The sequence below is a fragment of the Galeopterus variegatus genome, unplaced genomic scaffold (assembly GCF_000696425.1).
Source record: "Galeopterus variegatus unplaced genomic scaffold, G_variegatus-3.0.2 Scaffold1768, whole genome shotgun sequence".
NCBI classification, from domain to species: Eukaryota; Metazoa; Chordata; class Mammalia; order Dermoptera; family Cynocephalidae; genus Galeopterus; species Galeopterus variegatus.
This window is the reverse complement of record NW_007727879.1, coordinates 324,594-340,939: the sequence shown is the minus strand read 5'-3', so window position 1 is coordinate 340,939 and position 16,346 is coordinate 324,594. Positions and strand designations below refer to the sequence as shown.

Below are 16,346 nucleotides of genomic sequence, written 5' to 3'. Positions count from 1 at the left end.
GAAAGCGACAAGCCGGTGGCCGCGGTCGAGCCCCTCACTGAAGCGGCGTACCACAGGCCACTAAAAGTTTTTTATTATGAGTGTATTTTAGTTTGTGGTAGTTGTAGGTCATCTAGGTAGAGATGTCCAGAATTCAAAAGGCTATACACAGATATTGATAGAGATGCTTTAAGGTAGCTTGACTCAAAATGTCCTATGGAGAAAGAGCAACAGATAGAGAACTCAGGGAAAAGATCAAAGACATAGTTACAGTTTGGAGAGTTACCAGCTCTAAAAAGATGACTGAAGTCATTGGGGCAAGTGAGATTGCCCAGAAAGAGAAAGTTTAGAGTGAGAAGAGAAGGCAAAGAACAAAACCATGAGAAACAACAACATTTTAGGAGCATGCAGAGGAGGAAAAACTAACAAATAAACTAAGATGGACTGATCAAAGAGAAAAGAAACAACCTAAGTGGCCTGATGACACAGCAAAAAGGCAAGATGGATTCAAAGAAGGAAGTGGTCCCCAGAGTCAAATGCCACAGACAGGTAAAGGGTAGTAAGCAATTAGACGAGGCCTTGGTGAAATAGGTGTTTGGAGAAGAAATAAAAAACGAATTAACTCACTTCTGTAGTTTCTGCTGGCCATTGTCTGGCTCTCTGAGAGACAGAACTACAGGAAGTTTTCCAGGTCCCTTCCAATTCACTCACCAGAAATGCCTGAGGGAACTCAGGCTGTGCTATGATAAAATTAGCTATGAGGATTTCTTTTTTTTTTTTGTCCTTTTTGAGACCAGCCGCACTGCGCTCAGCCAGTGAGCGCTGTGAGCGCACGGGTCATCCCTATATAGGGTCCGAACCCGCGGCGGGAGCGCTGCTGCACTCCCAGCGCTGCACTCTCCCGAGTGCGCCACGGGCTCAGCCCGAGGATTTCTTTAAAAGCCACATTAAGCCACTGCCATTGGAGAGCAGGCAGGATGGAGACACAGGAAGTGGCAGCAGCCTTATATAACCTTGAGCTAGCACTTTGACCCCAGTGGAGCACTGTCTCCTGTAAAGTCCCCATGGCCATGCCAGCTTTGAGCTTTCCTCCCAGAACACAACCCTCACACTTTCAGTGGCCTAGAACACAAAGTATACCTTCTTCCAAATTCTACCATTGCAAAGTATTTTCAATATTTAAAATGTAGTCACCCTCTGCTCCCCATGAATTATACACAGTGCTTGTCCCACTAGATGCTAGCCCCTACACCTGTACCTTTAACTATCTTCTTTATTATTTATTATTATTATTATTTTATTATTATTATTATTATTATTGTCTTTTCCCGTGTCCGGCAACGGATCGCAACCCTCAGTGTCGCCCCCGCACCGGACCGGGACCGGCAACGGGACCGCAACCCTCGGCGTTGCTCCCGCGCCTCGCTCAGCCAGTGAGCGGGAACCGGTCTGTATGTGGGATCCGAACCCTCGGGCGGGAGCGCCGCCGTGCTTCCCAAGCGGCGCACTATCCAGTGCGCCACCGGGCCGGCCCCTTTAACTATCTTCTTAACCCCTAACTTTCTTCTTCTACATTCACAGTACTTCCTCAATATCATGACCCACACTTCTAACTATCCAAAACCCATGTCCTCCTCCCCACAGAGTCCACACTTAATATTAGACATATCTATCATGTCCCCATGTGATGCTGACTACAACATAAAGAGAAGCATACAAAGAATGAGCAGACTTTTGGTACTGTCTTAGACCTTTTAGCTCTGAAGAGACAATGTGGTACAGTTAATAAAGCATTGTATTAAATTAGTTGTCAGGTGACCAAGCACAATGCTGATTCTGGCACTAGCTAGCTTTGTAAATTATCTTTGTAACTGTAAAATCACTATATAAATGTGAGATACCAATATTTCTGAATTGTGAAGCAATGTTAGAGAGTTCAAGGTGAATATGAATATAACTAAGTGGTCTTCCCCTGTTCAGACCTTTGAAGATACCTAAAGGTAGCTGCCCATCTGAATTGGAGGCAAGATATGAATAATTCAAAACAGTACCTAATAAAAGTTTATTCTATTTGACTTTGAAAAGCATTATTTTAGGAAGGCAAATCTTGTGGAGAATTTTAAAAATTATGAATGGATCCCAAGATCACAAATAATTATTTTCTTTTCTGAATTTCTGTGAATAATTGAAATTTGGCTACATTGTATAAATTGCTTGACAATTCATTTACTTTAATGCTGAGATCCTACAACTCACATGTTATAATTTTTTTCTAACTGATTCTGAAAGTCTTTTTATGATTTCCAAGTACCAGATTTAAATTTCTATTTGAGACTTAAATTTTTTTGGCTAAATGAAATAAGAATTACTGAATAACTGATTGACTTTTTCTTCAACTGATTTAATATGAATTTGCATTTTGTTAGTCCCTCAAATTGTAGTGTAGTATTTTCTTAGATGGAGGATGAGGGATGGCAATGGAAGGAATGGCTTTGATATTAGACACACCACAGTTAACAACTTCTCACCAGCCCTGTAATCTCAGGCAAGCGTCATGACTCCTAAGAGCCTCAGAGCATCATCTGTAAAATGGGATAATAACACGTACCTAGTGAGCTTCTGGTGAAGGACTAAATGAAAAAGTATATAAAATAATTAGCACAAATATCAATAACTTTTATAGACTACAGCCATCCCTCCAAAATTACTAAAAGTATATTCTAGACAAGCAGAAAAGATTGCAGATTTTATATGACCATAAGAGTTCCCCCTCAGTTTGGCAAAGATGGATATATACTGGATGTAGGTCCACATTCCCTCACATGGAATTCTGAAAAACCAAAATTTTTTCTAAAGACCTAAAGTTTTTTATACCTCAGTTGGCAGAAAATATTACCTGAACTCGTTTGTCAGTTAAATCCTGACCTGAAATAACATAAGATTTTCATTTCACTTTGTGTTAATTTTCCTATGTTTCACTATAAAATTAATTAATTTTTGATTATGGAGTGCTGCCCCAGTCCCTGTCAGTAGTGCTACATATATGCAGTATACGTTCTACATTACAATTTTAAAATCTAAAAAACTCTGAAATTTGAAACACAACTGGTCTCAAGAGTTTCTGGTAAGATACTGTGGACCTGTACTTGCTTTCTTGGTCTGCTACACTCAAGGTATGTAAAAGGATATATGGGCGGAATGAAATATTATCACAATTTTCAATTATTTAGAATCCCAACAGGAGGCCAAAGAAGTTTGCCACGTGTACTTTATGAAGCTACGCTCAGGCCTTACCATACAAAAGAAGGCCTGTTACGTCAGGGAAAAAACCACCAAAAGGTCTTCACTAAAAACAGGTAAGGGGAACTATACATTTCCTGACAGTAGTAATGGGCATTTATTTGCCTTCACTTACCACATCTAAATATATAATTTTTTTCCTCACCCAAATTTTCTTTCTAGAAAAGTGTAAGGATGATAAATTGCTTTTCAGCCATTTTAGAAAGGGCATTTAATATCATGGGAGAGAAAAAAAAAAGTATATCATGGGAAAAATAGTTTATGTTACAATGTTAAGTAAAAACAGAGGATACAAAATTGTACATAAGCATGTTTACAATATTTTTAAATTGATTTCTTTAATTTAAAAGAAGTAAACTAAGAAGTTAATAGTGATTGCCTTTTGGGTGTTGAGACCATTGGTAACTAGTTTTCTTCCTTCTGGCCTCCAGTGGGTGTATCCCCACTGGGGTATAAATGTGCCAGGCGGTATTGATCCTATCACACTATGAAGTGGCCAAAGCCCTGCAGTCAGTAACCACTGTCAGTAAGCAGCCTTGACTGGGAATCCTTAAAGGGGAATCTGTATAGAATGGGGATTGATGGTCCACCCCTATTCTCACCACTGTCCTGCAGGTGGAAATCACAAAGAACATCTGGTACTTGATGCCCTTCGACAGCAACTTACTGGGGAGTCCTGTGCTTTAGTAATTCCTAAAGCTAGGAGATGTACGACAGCATTTGATGTTCCCAGTTTCAAAGGTATAACTGGTCACAGGGGTTGTGCAGGGATGAGGAGGGAGGTAAGATACAGGACCTGGTAAGTGCTACTCCAGGTAGCAGCCCCAAGTCTGTGTCTTCACATTATCAGAAACTTCTGTCCATTTGCAGCTGATGTGCCCACTTAGTGGTATCCAAACTAGGTGCAGGGTAGCTGCTCTAATAATGAACATGCTTTCTATATTTAGCACTCCATAATTATTTTGAAATGCTTACTATGGTAGAATTACATATACATTATTTCTGGTGAAAATATGTTATCCTTTAGAAAAAAATAACACATTATCTCCCCAAATTACAACATTATGATCATGAAAAAAAGGAAGATCTATTATATCGTTGAAATTTAATTTCAATAAAATACATTTTAAATAGTAGTTTAAATGGTTTTGACTTTTATCACCTACTTGTGCAAAGTTCCATGTTGATAATGACTATCGAGAATCGAAGAGATCATCGTTAAGAAAACTTGACCAGGAAATTGCATGTTGCCATTTCAAGCATTATTCCTGATAAAAGTCTTAAGTTCTCAGAAGCAATACTGAAGTTTCTCATTAAACATTTTTAACTCATTTACTTTAGAAGTTCATATATAAATTCAATACTTACTATTCTCCTTAATATTTTATATATTATTTTTATAAGCATAATTCTATAATGTAAAGAAAATATAATTTTTTTTCCAGGCCCCAAAAAGGTAGTCCCTAAATCTGCTCCAGTTTACCCCAACATGCTTTAGAAATACTGTTTTCTAGGTGTGCTGTGATGTTTTTAAAAAAAGCTAGGAGCACTGCACTAAGTGTCTCTCTTATTTAGCCAAGAGACAGAAGAGGGCTCACATCTGCATTCCCCAGGACTGTTGGAAGTCTCTGAGTGATTCCACACCTTACAGATGGGCATACATTTATCCATGTCTTTCAAAATACAGCTCCTTCTCTCCCACAGTGCCCTAGATCACAAGATGCCAGGAGGTGAAGGTTTCTTCAGTCAGTGTCTGTCACTTTCCATCTTCTTTCTCCCCACCAAACCCTCTCATAAGCACATTAATGTGGTCTCCCAGGGCCTTCATTCAGTAGCTAACATCTTTAATCCCATACAAGTGTCACACCTCAACCTCTAAGCTACATAAAGCTTGTGCCAAAGGCTTTCATCTATCCAACAGCGATAGACAAAGTGCACCTCAAATTGCAAAAAAAATATTTTGAGGAGTCAATTTTTTAAAAAGTTGACAAAAGAACTGTGCATGAGAACAAGTTTTTGAATTCTTAATGACCGGAATGTCTTTTACTACAGAATCTGCTGCTTCCCTGAGCACATACAACGATCAGTCCATTACTTTTGTTTTGGGAAATGAAGGTTATGAGATACATGTTGATGACTTGGGAAAAGACCATGAGAAAGGTAGAATATTTATTTCCTTTTGTTTGTAATGATGTAATGATGACTAGTAAAGTAAAAAATAAATCTATGAAACCATAAGCAATGAATTTACTCAGATATGGCAAACAGATCACGTTGTGTGCTAACTCCAATAAACTGGCAGTGGATGCCTGAACATCACTAAACTGAGAAGGATTCAGAAGCTTAGTCAGCATTCATTAGGGGAGAATACTGATATTGAGAAGTGCTATCTATTTGAAAGATAGGAGAGACAACATGTATTTGCTATTGCTAAATTACCCACAAAATCTTTTCAGCCTTATCAATATCATCAAAGTACAACCTTTAGTAAAAGAATATGCTAATGCTATGAACAATATTTTAATAACAACTATGTTGGATAATTCATCAGAGAATATTCATACATTTTTGACATCTCTCTCAAAACCACAGAAGTTTTGCTTTTATTGATATATTATAAAAGGGGGAGGATATTTCCTGATGCAATGTGTATGTTGGAACTGAAACCTTTTGATAAAATTGTATCTTACCAAAGGGATTTTATGCATTCTTTTTCAGAAAAGGTGTTACTGCGTTACTACGAGTCTCAATACCCTTCAAGTGAATCAGGTAATCTGGAGGGCTGTGTAAATGTAGTACTAGAATTCTTAAGTTTGGGGTAAAGATAAATCCAAAATGCTCCAAGGGAAAGGAAGACAGAAGGTTCTCTCCAACTCAAGCTCATGGTAAAATAGATTCTTAAAGGATTTACTTCATCACATCCATTTTGCAGTTTAACAGTTAGGATAAAGATTTGGCTACATATACCAGAGATCCAAAATAACAGTAGCTTAAGCTAGATAAAACTATTTCTGTCTTAGCCAAGACTGAAATGGCAGCTCTGTTCAACAGGTTGTCTGGGTCCCAGATCCTTCTATCTGTGGCTCTGACAACATCTACATGGTTCAAGATTACTTGCCACCACGACTATGTCCAATCAGCAGGACATGCATTCTCTTTCCCTTTAAGGGCACAAGTTGGAAGTTGTACCTGATACTTCCTCTCACCTCACATTGGCCAGAACTTAGTCCTACTGCAACATGTAGCCAGAAGAAGTCAGGCTAGGAAATGTTGTATTATTATACAAGAAGAATTGGATATTGGGGGACAATTATTAGTGGCTTTACATGCATATAGGAAAGCTGATGCCCAGAGAAGTGCCCATTAGAGTTACAATTCTCTAATTTGAAAGCATGTACGACAAGTAACCTCTCTTTGGTTTAGAAGAACCATCTACTTATCCAACGACTTTTTAGTTTCATTTGGGTACAAATATTTCTAAGAGTCCTTTGGTGAATGAAGTAGTTATTTTTTGTGACATCTTAGACTCTTTTCCTGGGTGTTAAATTCATTAAATAAAGATGAGTTCTTAACTTTATCATTCACAATTTCTTCATTGTAAGGTGATGGTGTTGATGGTTTTAAGTTAATGGTAAACCTGAGTCCTACAAAAGACATCTGGCTGCAGGCTAACAATGAGGAGCACTCTGTGGAGGTAATAAAAATATGATTATATAACTGTCATTATCGACTCCACCCATTTGTGTAGATTCAGGTGCTGGGATATTTTGTAGGAGTTTTGTTTGTGCTATTGCACATAAAACACAAACAGTTATTAATGACTTGCTTCTGAAGTACAGAAGGAAGGGAAGAGGTATGTATGATCTTGCTTCTGGTCTCCACCAGCCTCACAGTATCAACTGAGAGCTTATTAGAAATGCAGAATTTCAGGCTCCCCCAGTACTGAATCAGAATCCCCATTCTAACAAATCTCCAGGAGATTCATAAGCACATTTAAGTTTGAGAAGCACTGCTATCTATCTTGAATGATACCAAATCCATTCTATTTGGCTTCAGAAACTATGTTCTTCCACAAAGTATTTCTTTGTAAAATATGGTTTTATTAAGCAAATGCAAAAATAATTTTACAATCTGAGCCTACTTAAAGGAAGGTCATAAACATTTCCACATGCCAAAACTTACAGGTAACCTAACAATCTACATTCTGATCATAGGATTCACTACATACTCTTCTTCAGTTAGTAAATGGCATTATTATATTGGTCATGATGAGTAATTATAAATAGCTTGAGAGATAAACAAGCCAAAGATAGAGGTAAGGAAAAAAACATGAGAGTATAATATAGAAGACAAATTATATAAATACACAAAATTATAAATCTAACACAATCATGTAAGGCATTATTAACATAAACAGTGGATGGTAACCAGCATCTTCCTTAACAAAACCTTCCTAAGTGTATATAACAGAGTGAATGACATATATAACTACTCATTAATAATAGCTGACTCATACTGAGCTCTATCATATAACAAGCACTATGTTAAATGTTTTACAAATACCATCTCTTTTAATTCTCACAGTAAGTCTACAATAGAGTTACTGTATTAGCTGTTGCTGGGTAACTATCCCCAAAACCTAGTGCCTTAAAATAATAATCATTTATATTACTCATATGTCTGTAGGTATGTTGGGGATTGACTGATCTAGTAAACTGGCTTGACTAAAAACTGAGGTTTCAGAGATAATATGTCTAAGGTCTAAGAGATAGTACATGGCAAAAGGGGTAAGATCCAGAACTGCTACATCTGGACCCAGTCATTCTAAGCCATTCTGTCTGTCTAAGTATACTGACTATCAGTGAATCAAATCAAATCCCACTCCCCACCCCACCCCTCTGGCCTTCTACTCACTTATTCCTCCCTACCCTCCTCTACTTAGTAAGCAAGCTAGCTAGAAATACAAAGTCAAAAATAATTATTCCCCTTTGGTTTCTAACACAGGGAGGTAAAGTTGACTCTGGACTTCCCACTCACATATTGGTTCTTTTCTCTCTTGTTTCCTCAGCTCCAAAAGTACGAAAAACGGTTGCCAGACCAGGCCTTCTTTGTCCTTCATAAGAAGCCCATGAAATGTGTTTCATTTGAATGTAAGAGCAATCCTGGAACATTTATAGGTGTAAAGGATAATCAGCTTGCTCTAATTAAAGTAGACTATCCTGAGAATTTGTGTAGTGAGAATATCATGTTTAAGCTCTCTGAAACAATGTGATGGAAAGCTGTGGGTCCTGGGCCGAGTAGCCCAAATGCTATCACTGGAGAAGGAATGAGAGAGAAAGAAAAAGACAGGCAATATCTAAGGGAAACAGAGAGCAGTTGGCTTGCTGTGGAATATTTTCCTTATGTGTAAAGATATTTTTTCTAATCCTTCAGTTCTGTTTTTTATTCCCCTCTGTATAACTGCATATTCAGTATAAGTAACAGTATATTAAATAGGATATTGGTGTAGAAACCTGCCAACATGCTGAAGAGATACAGCCTGACCTTTACTTTTTCGCATTTAGAGCTGAGACCTCTGGGGAGAAACAAAGGCCATAGCTCAAGTCTTTCTATAGACAGGGATCCATTTTAAAGAGGTACATAAGGAAATAATTTCTCCTGGTTTCAAACAATAGGCTCAAACACTAGAGCTGCTAGTAAAAGAATGACTAGATGCTTCACACGTTGACAATTTCTTAACTGGAATAAAACACCAAGTTTGTTTGTAGACGACCTAGGCAACACTAAGATCAACTCTTTTTTACTGTAAGCAGTTATGAAACTTCAAATTCCTACACAGCTAGGCAGGTAATATAAATGTGTAAAAAATAAAAGCAATCAAAATATTAAGAAAAATAAATCCAGTATTTGTAAAGTGAATAATTTCACCTTCATTGTTTCATTTTTAAAATTCTGACTTTTATATATTGAGTTACTTTAAGCAAGCAAGTCTTAAAGGGAGTCCCTTTAAGGAAGTAAAATAAATTTTAGTTTGGACACATAATTGATTTATTAGAAATATCTAACAAACTAAAACATTTTTTTTTTAAAGTACTCAACTATGATATATGTTAGCACATACAAGTACCATGGGATCCACGCAGGTGAGGCCAGAAGTCCTCTAACCTACTAGAGCCTAGATGAGACACATAATTAACTTTAAAATTTCAGTAACTGTCTGTCGTGTTTGTGACATACCATGTCCTTATGACCTTGGCTTCCAGAGATCTATGACTTTTGATATACTCATTGTCACGCTGGACAAAGTTTCTTCTAATCCTTGCTGCCTATGTGCACAAGTCTTTTTCTGTCCAGCTTCCTGATAACCCTGTTTGCTATGAAATATTCATCTGACTTCTGTCCCTTCTTTACTTCTTTTGACCAAACATATCCTTGATACATCTTTGGACCCCCTGAGCTTCATTTCCATATCACCTGACCTCTGGATGCCAACACCTTTATTCTGCTTTGTCTAACTGATGGAGTATTTTACATAAACCTATTAATGGCAATATTTTTATGGAACATTTTTGTGTTTTACCATTACTAAGGTAGTAAAACTTATACTCAACCATATAACAACATTTTTCAACTACTAAAGAAATAGTTTTTGCTTATTTTAAAGCCTTAGCAATTTCTACTATAACTTTTCTTAGACGTAACACTTACAATAAATGATAAACATAATAACAGTACTTATGAAATATGGCCTTTTCTGAAAGTGTGGGCTTTTTAAGTTCTAATTTATTGAGACCTATCAGATATAATTGCTTGTGGAACATAAGATAAAAGAGGCTGAGAATTACTATATAAAGGCATTACAATTGCAAAACAATGTACCTTTGTTTCATCAATTTTGTCAATAATTTTACCAAAGAGACAAAAATAAAAGCGGAACTTATATCATCCCTCCTAAAAAACACTAAATGTTACCCATGTGCATGTGTGTGATATACTTAAAAATCATTATTAAATAATCAGATATACCCATACATTGTTTATGTTTTAAATTAGCTATTTTTCAAAAGTATGTAAGAACATAATAAATTTATCATAAAATGACTCGATATTCTGAAATTCTTAAGTAAAAGTAAGCATATCCCAGTCTACCAGTGTTGGTATCTGAGGTAGGTAATTTGTCTGATATTTTCGGTGATTCAAAACTAAGTAGATTTTCAAAGGAAGGGATTATGTTTTTTTCATCTTTATACTCCCAGTGCCTATCATGATGGGAGGCACAAAGGAGGTGTTTGGAGACTTTTAACCAATATCCCACAGTCAACACGTACCTGCATCAGAATTTTAACATGAGACTTCTGACTCCTTATTTAGATATCTTGCGATACAGCTATCTTGTTTTTTGTGTTTAATTTTCTTTGTTGTTTTTTCTTGACACTTTCCACCATCATTACTATCTGTATAATTTGATTAAAATATTCAAATGTGTGGTGGCACTTTATCACTTTCTTGCATGTGTTTTGATGGTCCATAACACACATTACTGGAAGGAATTTGTTCATTTCATTACATCAGAAATGGTAATTATGTCAAAATTTACTTTTCCCTCATTTTATGCTATTCTTTAGATTTTTATATATTTATTGAATACCTTGAAATATTGTCAAGAAAATTTTATTTGAACGGGTAAAATAACTTTGAACTGGAGAAAAAACTAAATAAGAGTTGAGATTCAAGGGGGATATGGAGAGAAAATTGCTAATCTAATTAGAAAGCAGCAGCTCAATTTAAGTGTAAAATGATTCATAAACCCCACTTCTGCATAACAAAATAAGCCAAAAAATAATTTCAATTTTATGCCTTACACTGAGACATTTCATGACGGATAAAGAAATATTCAACTGCAGTAGTCCAGTGGGTGCTGGAGCAGGCTTGTCCCAAAACTCCTTCTCCCCTCATACTATAACCTATACAGCCCAGAAATTTCATCTTCTAGCAGCTATTTACCAAATACATGCCATATATAATGGACTCTGATAGGCACCCTGAAAACACAAAAGAAACCTAAGATATGCTTCTTTTCCACATGGAACTTAAACATGTACAATATGCATTAAAACTCCAATTCTGGGCCGGCCCGGTGGCGCACTGCTGTGGTGTGCCGCTTGGGAAGCGCGGTGGCGCTCCCGCCGAGGGTTCGGATCCCACATGCAGACCGGCCGCTCACTGGCTAAGCGAGGGGCAGGAGCAACACCGAGGGTTGCGATCCCGTGGCCGGTCCCGGTCCGGTGCCGGCGTGACACTGAGAGTTGCAATCCATTGCCGGTCACGAAAAAAGGAAAAAAAAAAAACTCCAATTCTGCCATACACAGTGAGAGATCGGAGTGGGTTTGTCATCAGGGTAAGAAATAGAACTGAATTCTCTATCCTAATACCCACTGTAATCTAATCTTATATCCATTCCCAAGGTCATTTTAGGCATGTTCCTTCTGCATGTCTCAGGCAAAAGGGGTAAAATTCCATTGTTCCAATGCCCTTAATAGTAAGGGATGGGCTAGAGGCTTAGGAAATCTAAGGAATAGATGCAAGAAATAAACATGAAAGCCAGTTGTTAAGGAATCAATGAGCTATTTCCTGTTGAGATGCCAAGATGATGAAACACTTGTCCACGTACAATTATAGTCCCTAGCCCAGAGGACACTTCCATAAAGAGAATGAATCACTGTTCAGTATATTAAGGACACAGGCTTAGTTTACTGCTTATGGCCTGTACAACTTCAACAGTGTATGTAACCTCTCTCAATGTTTGCATCTCCTCTACAAAATGTGAAGTACCAAATATCGTAGTTGTCTACCTAATATACATCATGATTACCCCTGCCTCTTTACCAACAGACCTCATTTTGTACCAAATAACAGTGTTCCCAACTAAAAATACACTCTTTCCCAGACTCCCCTACAGCTAGATTTGGTAGCAATTTTATATAGTTCTAGATAATGAAATATAAGCGGGATAATGGTTTAAAAAAACTTTTTTTTAAGGGAACTGGCATTGCCCTTTTTCATTTTTCATCCCCTCTCCATCTTCCTACACAGACTATAGATAGGAAGCTCAATGTCCAGCAGTCAACTTCTTTTTTTTTCTTTTTTTAAATTTTTTTCTTTTATTCAGGAACATTAATAATTATAATGTGGTATTAAGGTAGTTTCAACATTTTTCTTACAACTATTACAGAATCTTCATATTCTTGATTTTACGTAGTTTCTATGTTGTGAATATTCAGCTCCTGATAAACACCATTGCCCTATTTATCTTCTGGCTATCAGTTTAGTGCTCCAACAGCCAACTTCTGATCATGAGGTGATAAGCATGGGGACAAAGGCCTACGCAACACACTTAAAACGGCAGGAGGGAAAAATGAAAGAACCCTGGTGTAGCAAACGGTATTGGTGCTCTGCCCAAATCCCTTTAGATTCCTTTAAACTGGATATTTGATACCATTTAAATGTGTACCACACATCTGTAACACCACCATCTTCTGTGTGCTTTCTACATCCAGCACTTGCAGCTCTTCTTACAAGGATTGCCTTTATGGTACTTATGAAGTACTGCTTTTCCCCCTTGCACAGAGAGATAAAAGTATCTGTGAGTTCACATTTCTCTCAACAGCTTCACAGGCTTTTGAAAGCCCAGTTCCCTTGTCTTGGGTGGAACAATTCTGTCTCAAATTTCACTAAAAAATTCCCCTATGAGGTTCATGCTAAAAGTACCTTCTGCTAGACTACAGCATGAGATCACATGTTTACTTAGGTTTCTGTCCATCCCTGTCCTGCTGCAACTCCCTCATCAGTCTTTCTTGGGAATACTTCCTCAGTCAATCACATGCTCACAAATCCTTAACTAAGGATCTGCTCCTGGGGAACCTAATGTAATGTGGCATGTTGAACTGCCACACTAATCTTGAAGTACTAACTGCAGACTTCATGTTGAGAGAGAAAAATATACCCCTATCTACTTACACCAGTGTTGGGTTTTCTATTGAATGCAGATTAAAGCAAACTTCACCTATAGAAGAGACAATGGTAACACCTGCTTTCTAATACACTGATAAGAACCCTCTGGCACATAGCAAGCACTCAGTGAAGGTTAGCTTAGAAAAGAAGGCAAACTTGACTAACAATGAGAACAATTTTTCTTTTTTTTTTTTCCTTTTTTTTAAAAGATGACAGGTAAGGGGATCTTAACCCTTGACTTGGTGTTGTCAGCACCACACTCACCCAGTGAGCTAACCGGCCATCCCTATATGGGATCTGAACCCAGGGCCTTGGTGTTTTCAGCACCACACTCTCCTGAGTGAGCCACAGGCCGGCCCAACAATTTTTCTTAGATACAATTAGAACATAGAAAAACACAAGCAAACGCCTCCACAACTTTAATAAAATTTACCATCTAAGAGATAAAGCTGGGGGAAAAAACAGAATGAATGAGATTTGGAAGTTATTGAAGTAACCTACCAAGCTCATAGGTATTTATTTGATTATACTTCTTAACCTACAAATAAGTTACATATATTCTTTCATATGTATCTTAGTCCATTCAGGCTGCTATAACAAAATACCAAAAAAATCAAGAAGCTTATAAACAACAGAAATTTGTTTCTCACAGTTCTGGAGGCTAGGTAGTCAAGATCAAGGCATCTGAAGATTCGGTTCCTGGTAGGGGCCTCCTTCCTAGATGGCCATCTTTTTGTTGTAACCTCACCTAGCTAAAGGGGCTAGCTAGCTCTCTGGGGCTTCTTTTAAAAGGGCACTTATCCAAATCGTGAGGCTCTGCCCTCATGACCTAATTACATCCCAAAGTCCCCGCTTCCTAATACCATCACTTTGGGGGTTAGAATTTCAACAAATGAATTTCGCAGGAAAACAAACATTTGGATAATAGCAATATGTATCAAATATTACATTATAAATATAAAAATATTTAGCACTAAAAACTAAAGAAAGAAATTAAATATTCCTTCAAAAAAGCATTGGTTAAAAGTACAGATATTTCAGGATATAGGAATGGGATAACTAAAAATTTATATAATAATTTATTAATATTAAACAGGTCATAAAACAATATAGAAATCAATTAAACCAAAATCTGGATCTTGTAGAAAATCAATAGAATTGATAAACATTTTGCCAAACTGATCAGGAACAAAAAAAAAAATGGAGAGCATACAAATTACTATTATCAGTAGTAAGAGAGATGACATCACTACTAAAGGTATTAAAAGGACAAAAAGGGAATATTATTGGAAACATTGCATCAATAAATTTGACAACTTTAATGAAAACAGACAAATTCCTTAAAAGGCATAGACTACCAAAATTCACTCAAAAAACAGACAACATAAATAGGCTTATATCCATTAAGGAAATTGAATTCATAGCTTAAAGTATTCTCATAAAGAAAACTCCACTCTTCACTAATGAAATCTTCCAAACATTTAAGCAAAAAATGTCAATTCTACACAAAATCTCTCAGAAAAATTGAAGAGGAAGGAATTCTATTGAACTTATGCTATGAGGCAATATGCACTGACATCAAAACCAAAGCATTACAAGAAAAGAAAATCACCCACTGATATTTTTCATGAAAAAAGACACAAGAATGCTGAACAAAATTTTAGCAAATCAAACACAACAATATAAGAAAATAATATACAATATATATAAAGAAAATATATACTAAAAGGATTTAAAAATACATCATGACCAACTGGGGTTTACTACAGGAATGCAAGGTTGATTTAACATTCAAAACTCAATGTGCCCCATAGCACATCATAATCAGATTATCAAAAACCCAAGACAAAGAAAGAATACTGAAAGCATAAAGAGAAAAGAAACACATAACATGCATAAGACCTGAAACTATAAAACTCGTGGAAGAAAACATAGGGGAAACACTTCAGAATGTAGGGCAGGACAAAGACTTTGTGGATAAAATCCCAAAAGCACAAGCAACTAAATAAAAACAAGTGGGATTATATCAAACTAAAAACCCTCTGCACAGCAAAGGAAATAATCAACAGAGTGAAAAGACAATTTACAGAATGAGAGAAAATATCTGAAAAAATATATACATTGGAGAAGGGATTAATATCCAGATTATACAAGGAACTCAAACAATTTCACTGTAAAAAAAAAACGAAATAATCCATTAAAAAATGGGCAAAGGAGCTGAATAGGCATTTTTCAAAGGAAGACATACAAATGACCAACAGGTAATGAAAAAATGCCCAACATCATTAATCATCAGGGAAATGCAAATCAAAACCACATTGGGATAACATCTTACCCCAGTTAGACTGGTTATTACCAAAAAGACTGAGAAAAACAAATGCTGGTGAGGAAATGCTGGTGATGACATAGAGAAAAGGGAACTCTTCTACACTGTTGGTGGGACTATAAATTATTACAACCATTAAGTACAAACCTACCATATAGTCCAGCAATCCCACTTCCAGGTATATACACAAAGAAAGGAATATCATTATGTCAAAGGGATACTTGCACTCCCATGTTCATCACAGTTCTATTTACAGTAGCCAAGATATGTATCCAACCTAAATGTCCCTCAATGGACGACTAGATAGGAAAATGTGAGATAGGTAGATAGATATAGATATAAATATAGATATAGATAGACATATACACACACACAATGGGATACTACTCTGTCATAAAAAAGAATGAAATTCTGCCATTTGCAGCCAACATGGATGAGGTCAGAGAAAATTATGTTAAGTGAAACAAGCCAGGCACAGAAAGAGAAATACTGCGGGTCCTCACTCATAAGTTGGAGCTATGTTTAGCATTTCGAGGAACTGCCAAACTGTTTTCCAAAGTGGATATACCATTTTACATTCCCAATAACAATGCATGAGTGTTCCAATTTCTCCACATCCTCACCAACACTTGTTATTGTCCTCACTCATAAGTTGGAGCTATGTTTAGCATTTCGAGGAACTGCCAAACTGTTTTCCAAAGTGGATATACCATTTGACATTCCCAATAAC

At 36.7% G+C, this 16,346-nt stretch overlaps 1 protein-coding gene across 1 annotated transcript in view; it reads left to right on the top strand.

Moving 5' to 3' along the window:
• The window catches only part of IL33 (interleukin 33), a 12,556-nt gene extending 3,826 nt beyond the window's left edge, over positions 1-8,730 (top strand). The window contains exons 2-7 of the mRNA XM_008578827.1: positions 3,210-3,335; positions 3,895-4,020; positions 5,332-5,439; positions 5,998-6,048; positions 6,882-6,973; positions 8,348-8,730. Coding sequence (XP_008577049.1) covers positions 3,210-3,335; positions 3,895-4,020; positions 5,332-5,439; positions 5,998-6,048; positions 6,882-6,973; positions 8,348-8,551 — 707 coding nt within the window. The 3' untranslated portion in view covers positions 8,552-8,730. The remainder of the gene's footprint in view (positions 1-3,209; positions 3,336-3,894; positions 4,021-5,331; positions 5,440-5,997; positions 6,049-6,881; positions 6,974-8,347) is intronic.
• The last annotated feature ends 7,616 nt before the right edge of the window (positions 8,731-16,346 follow it).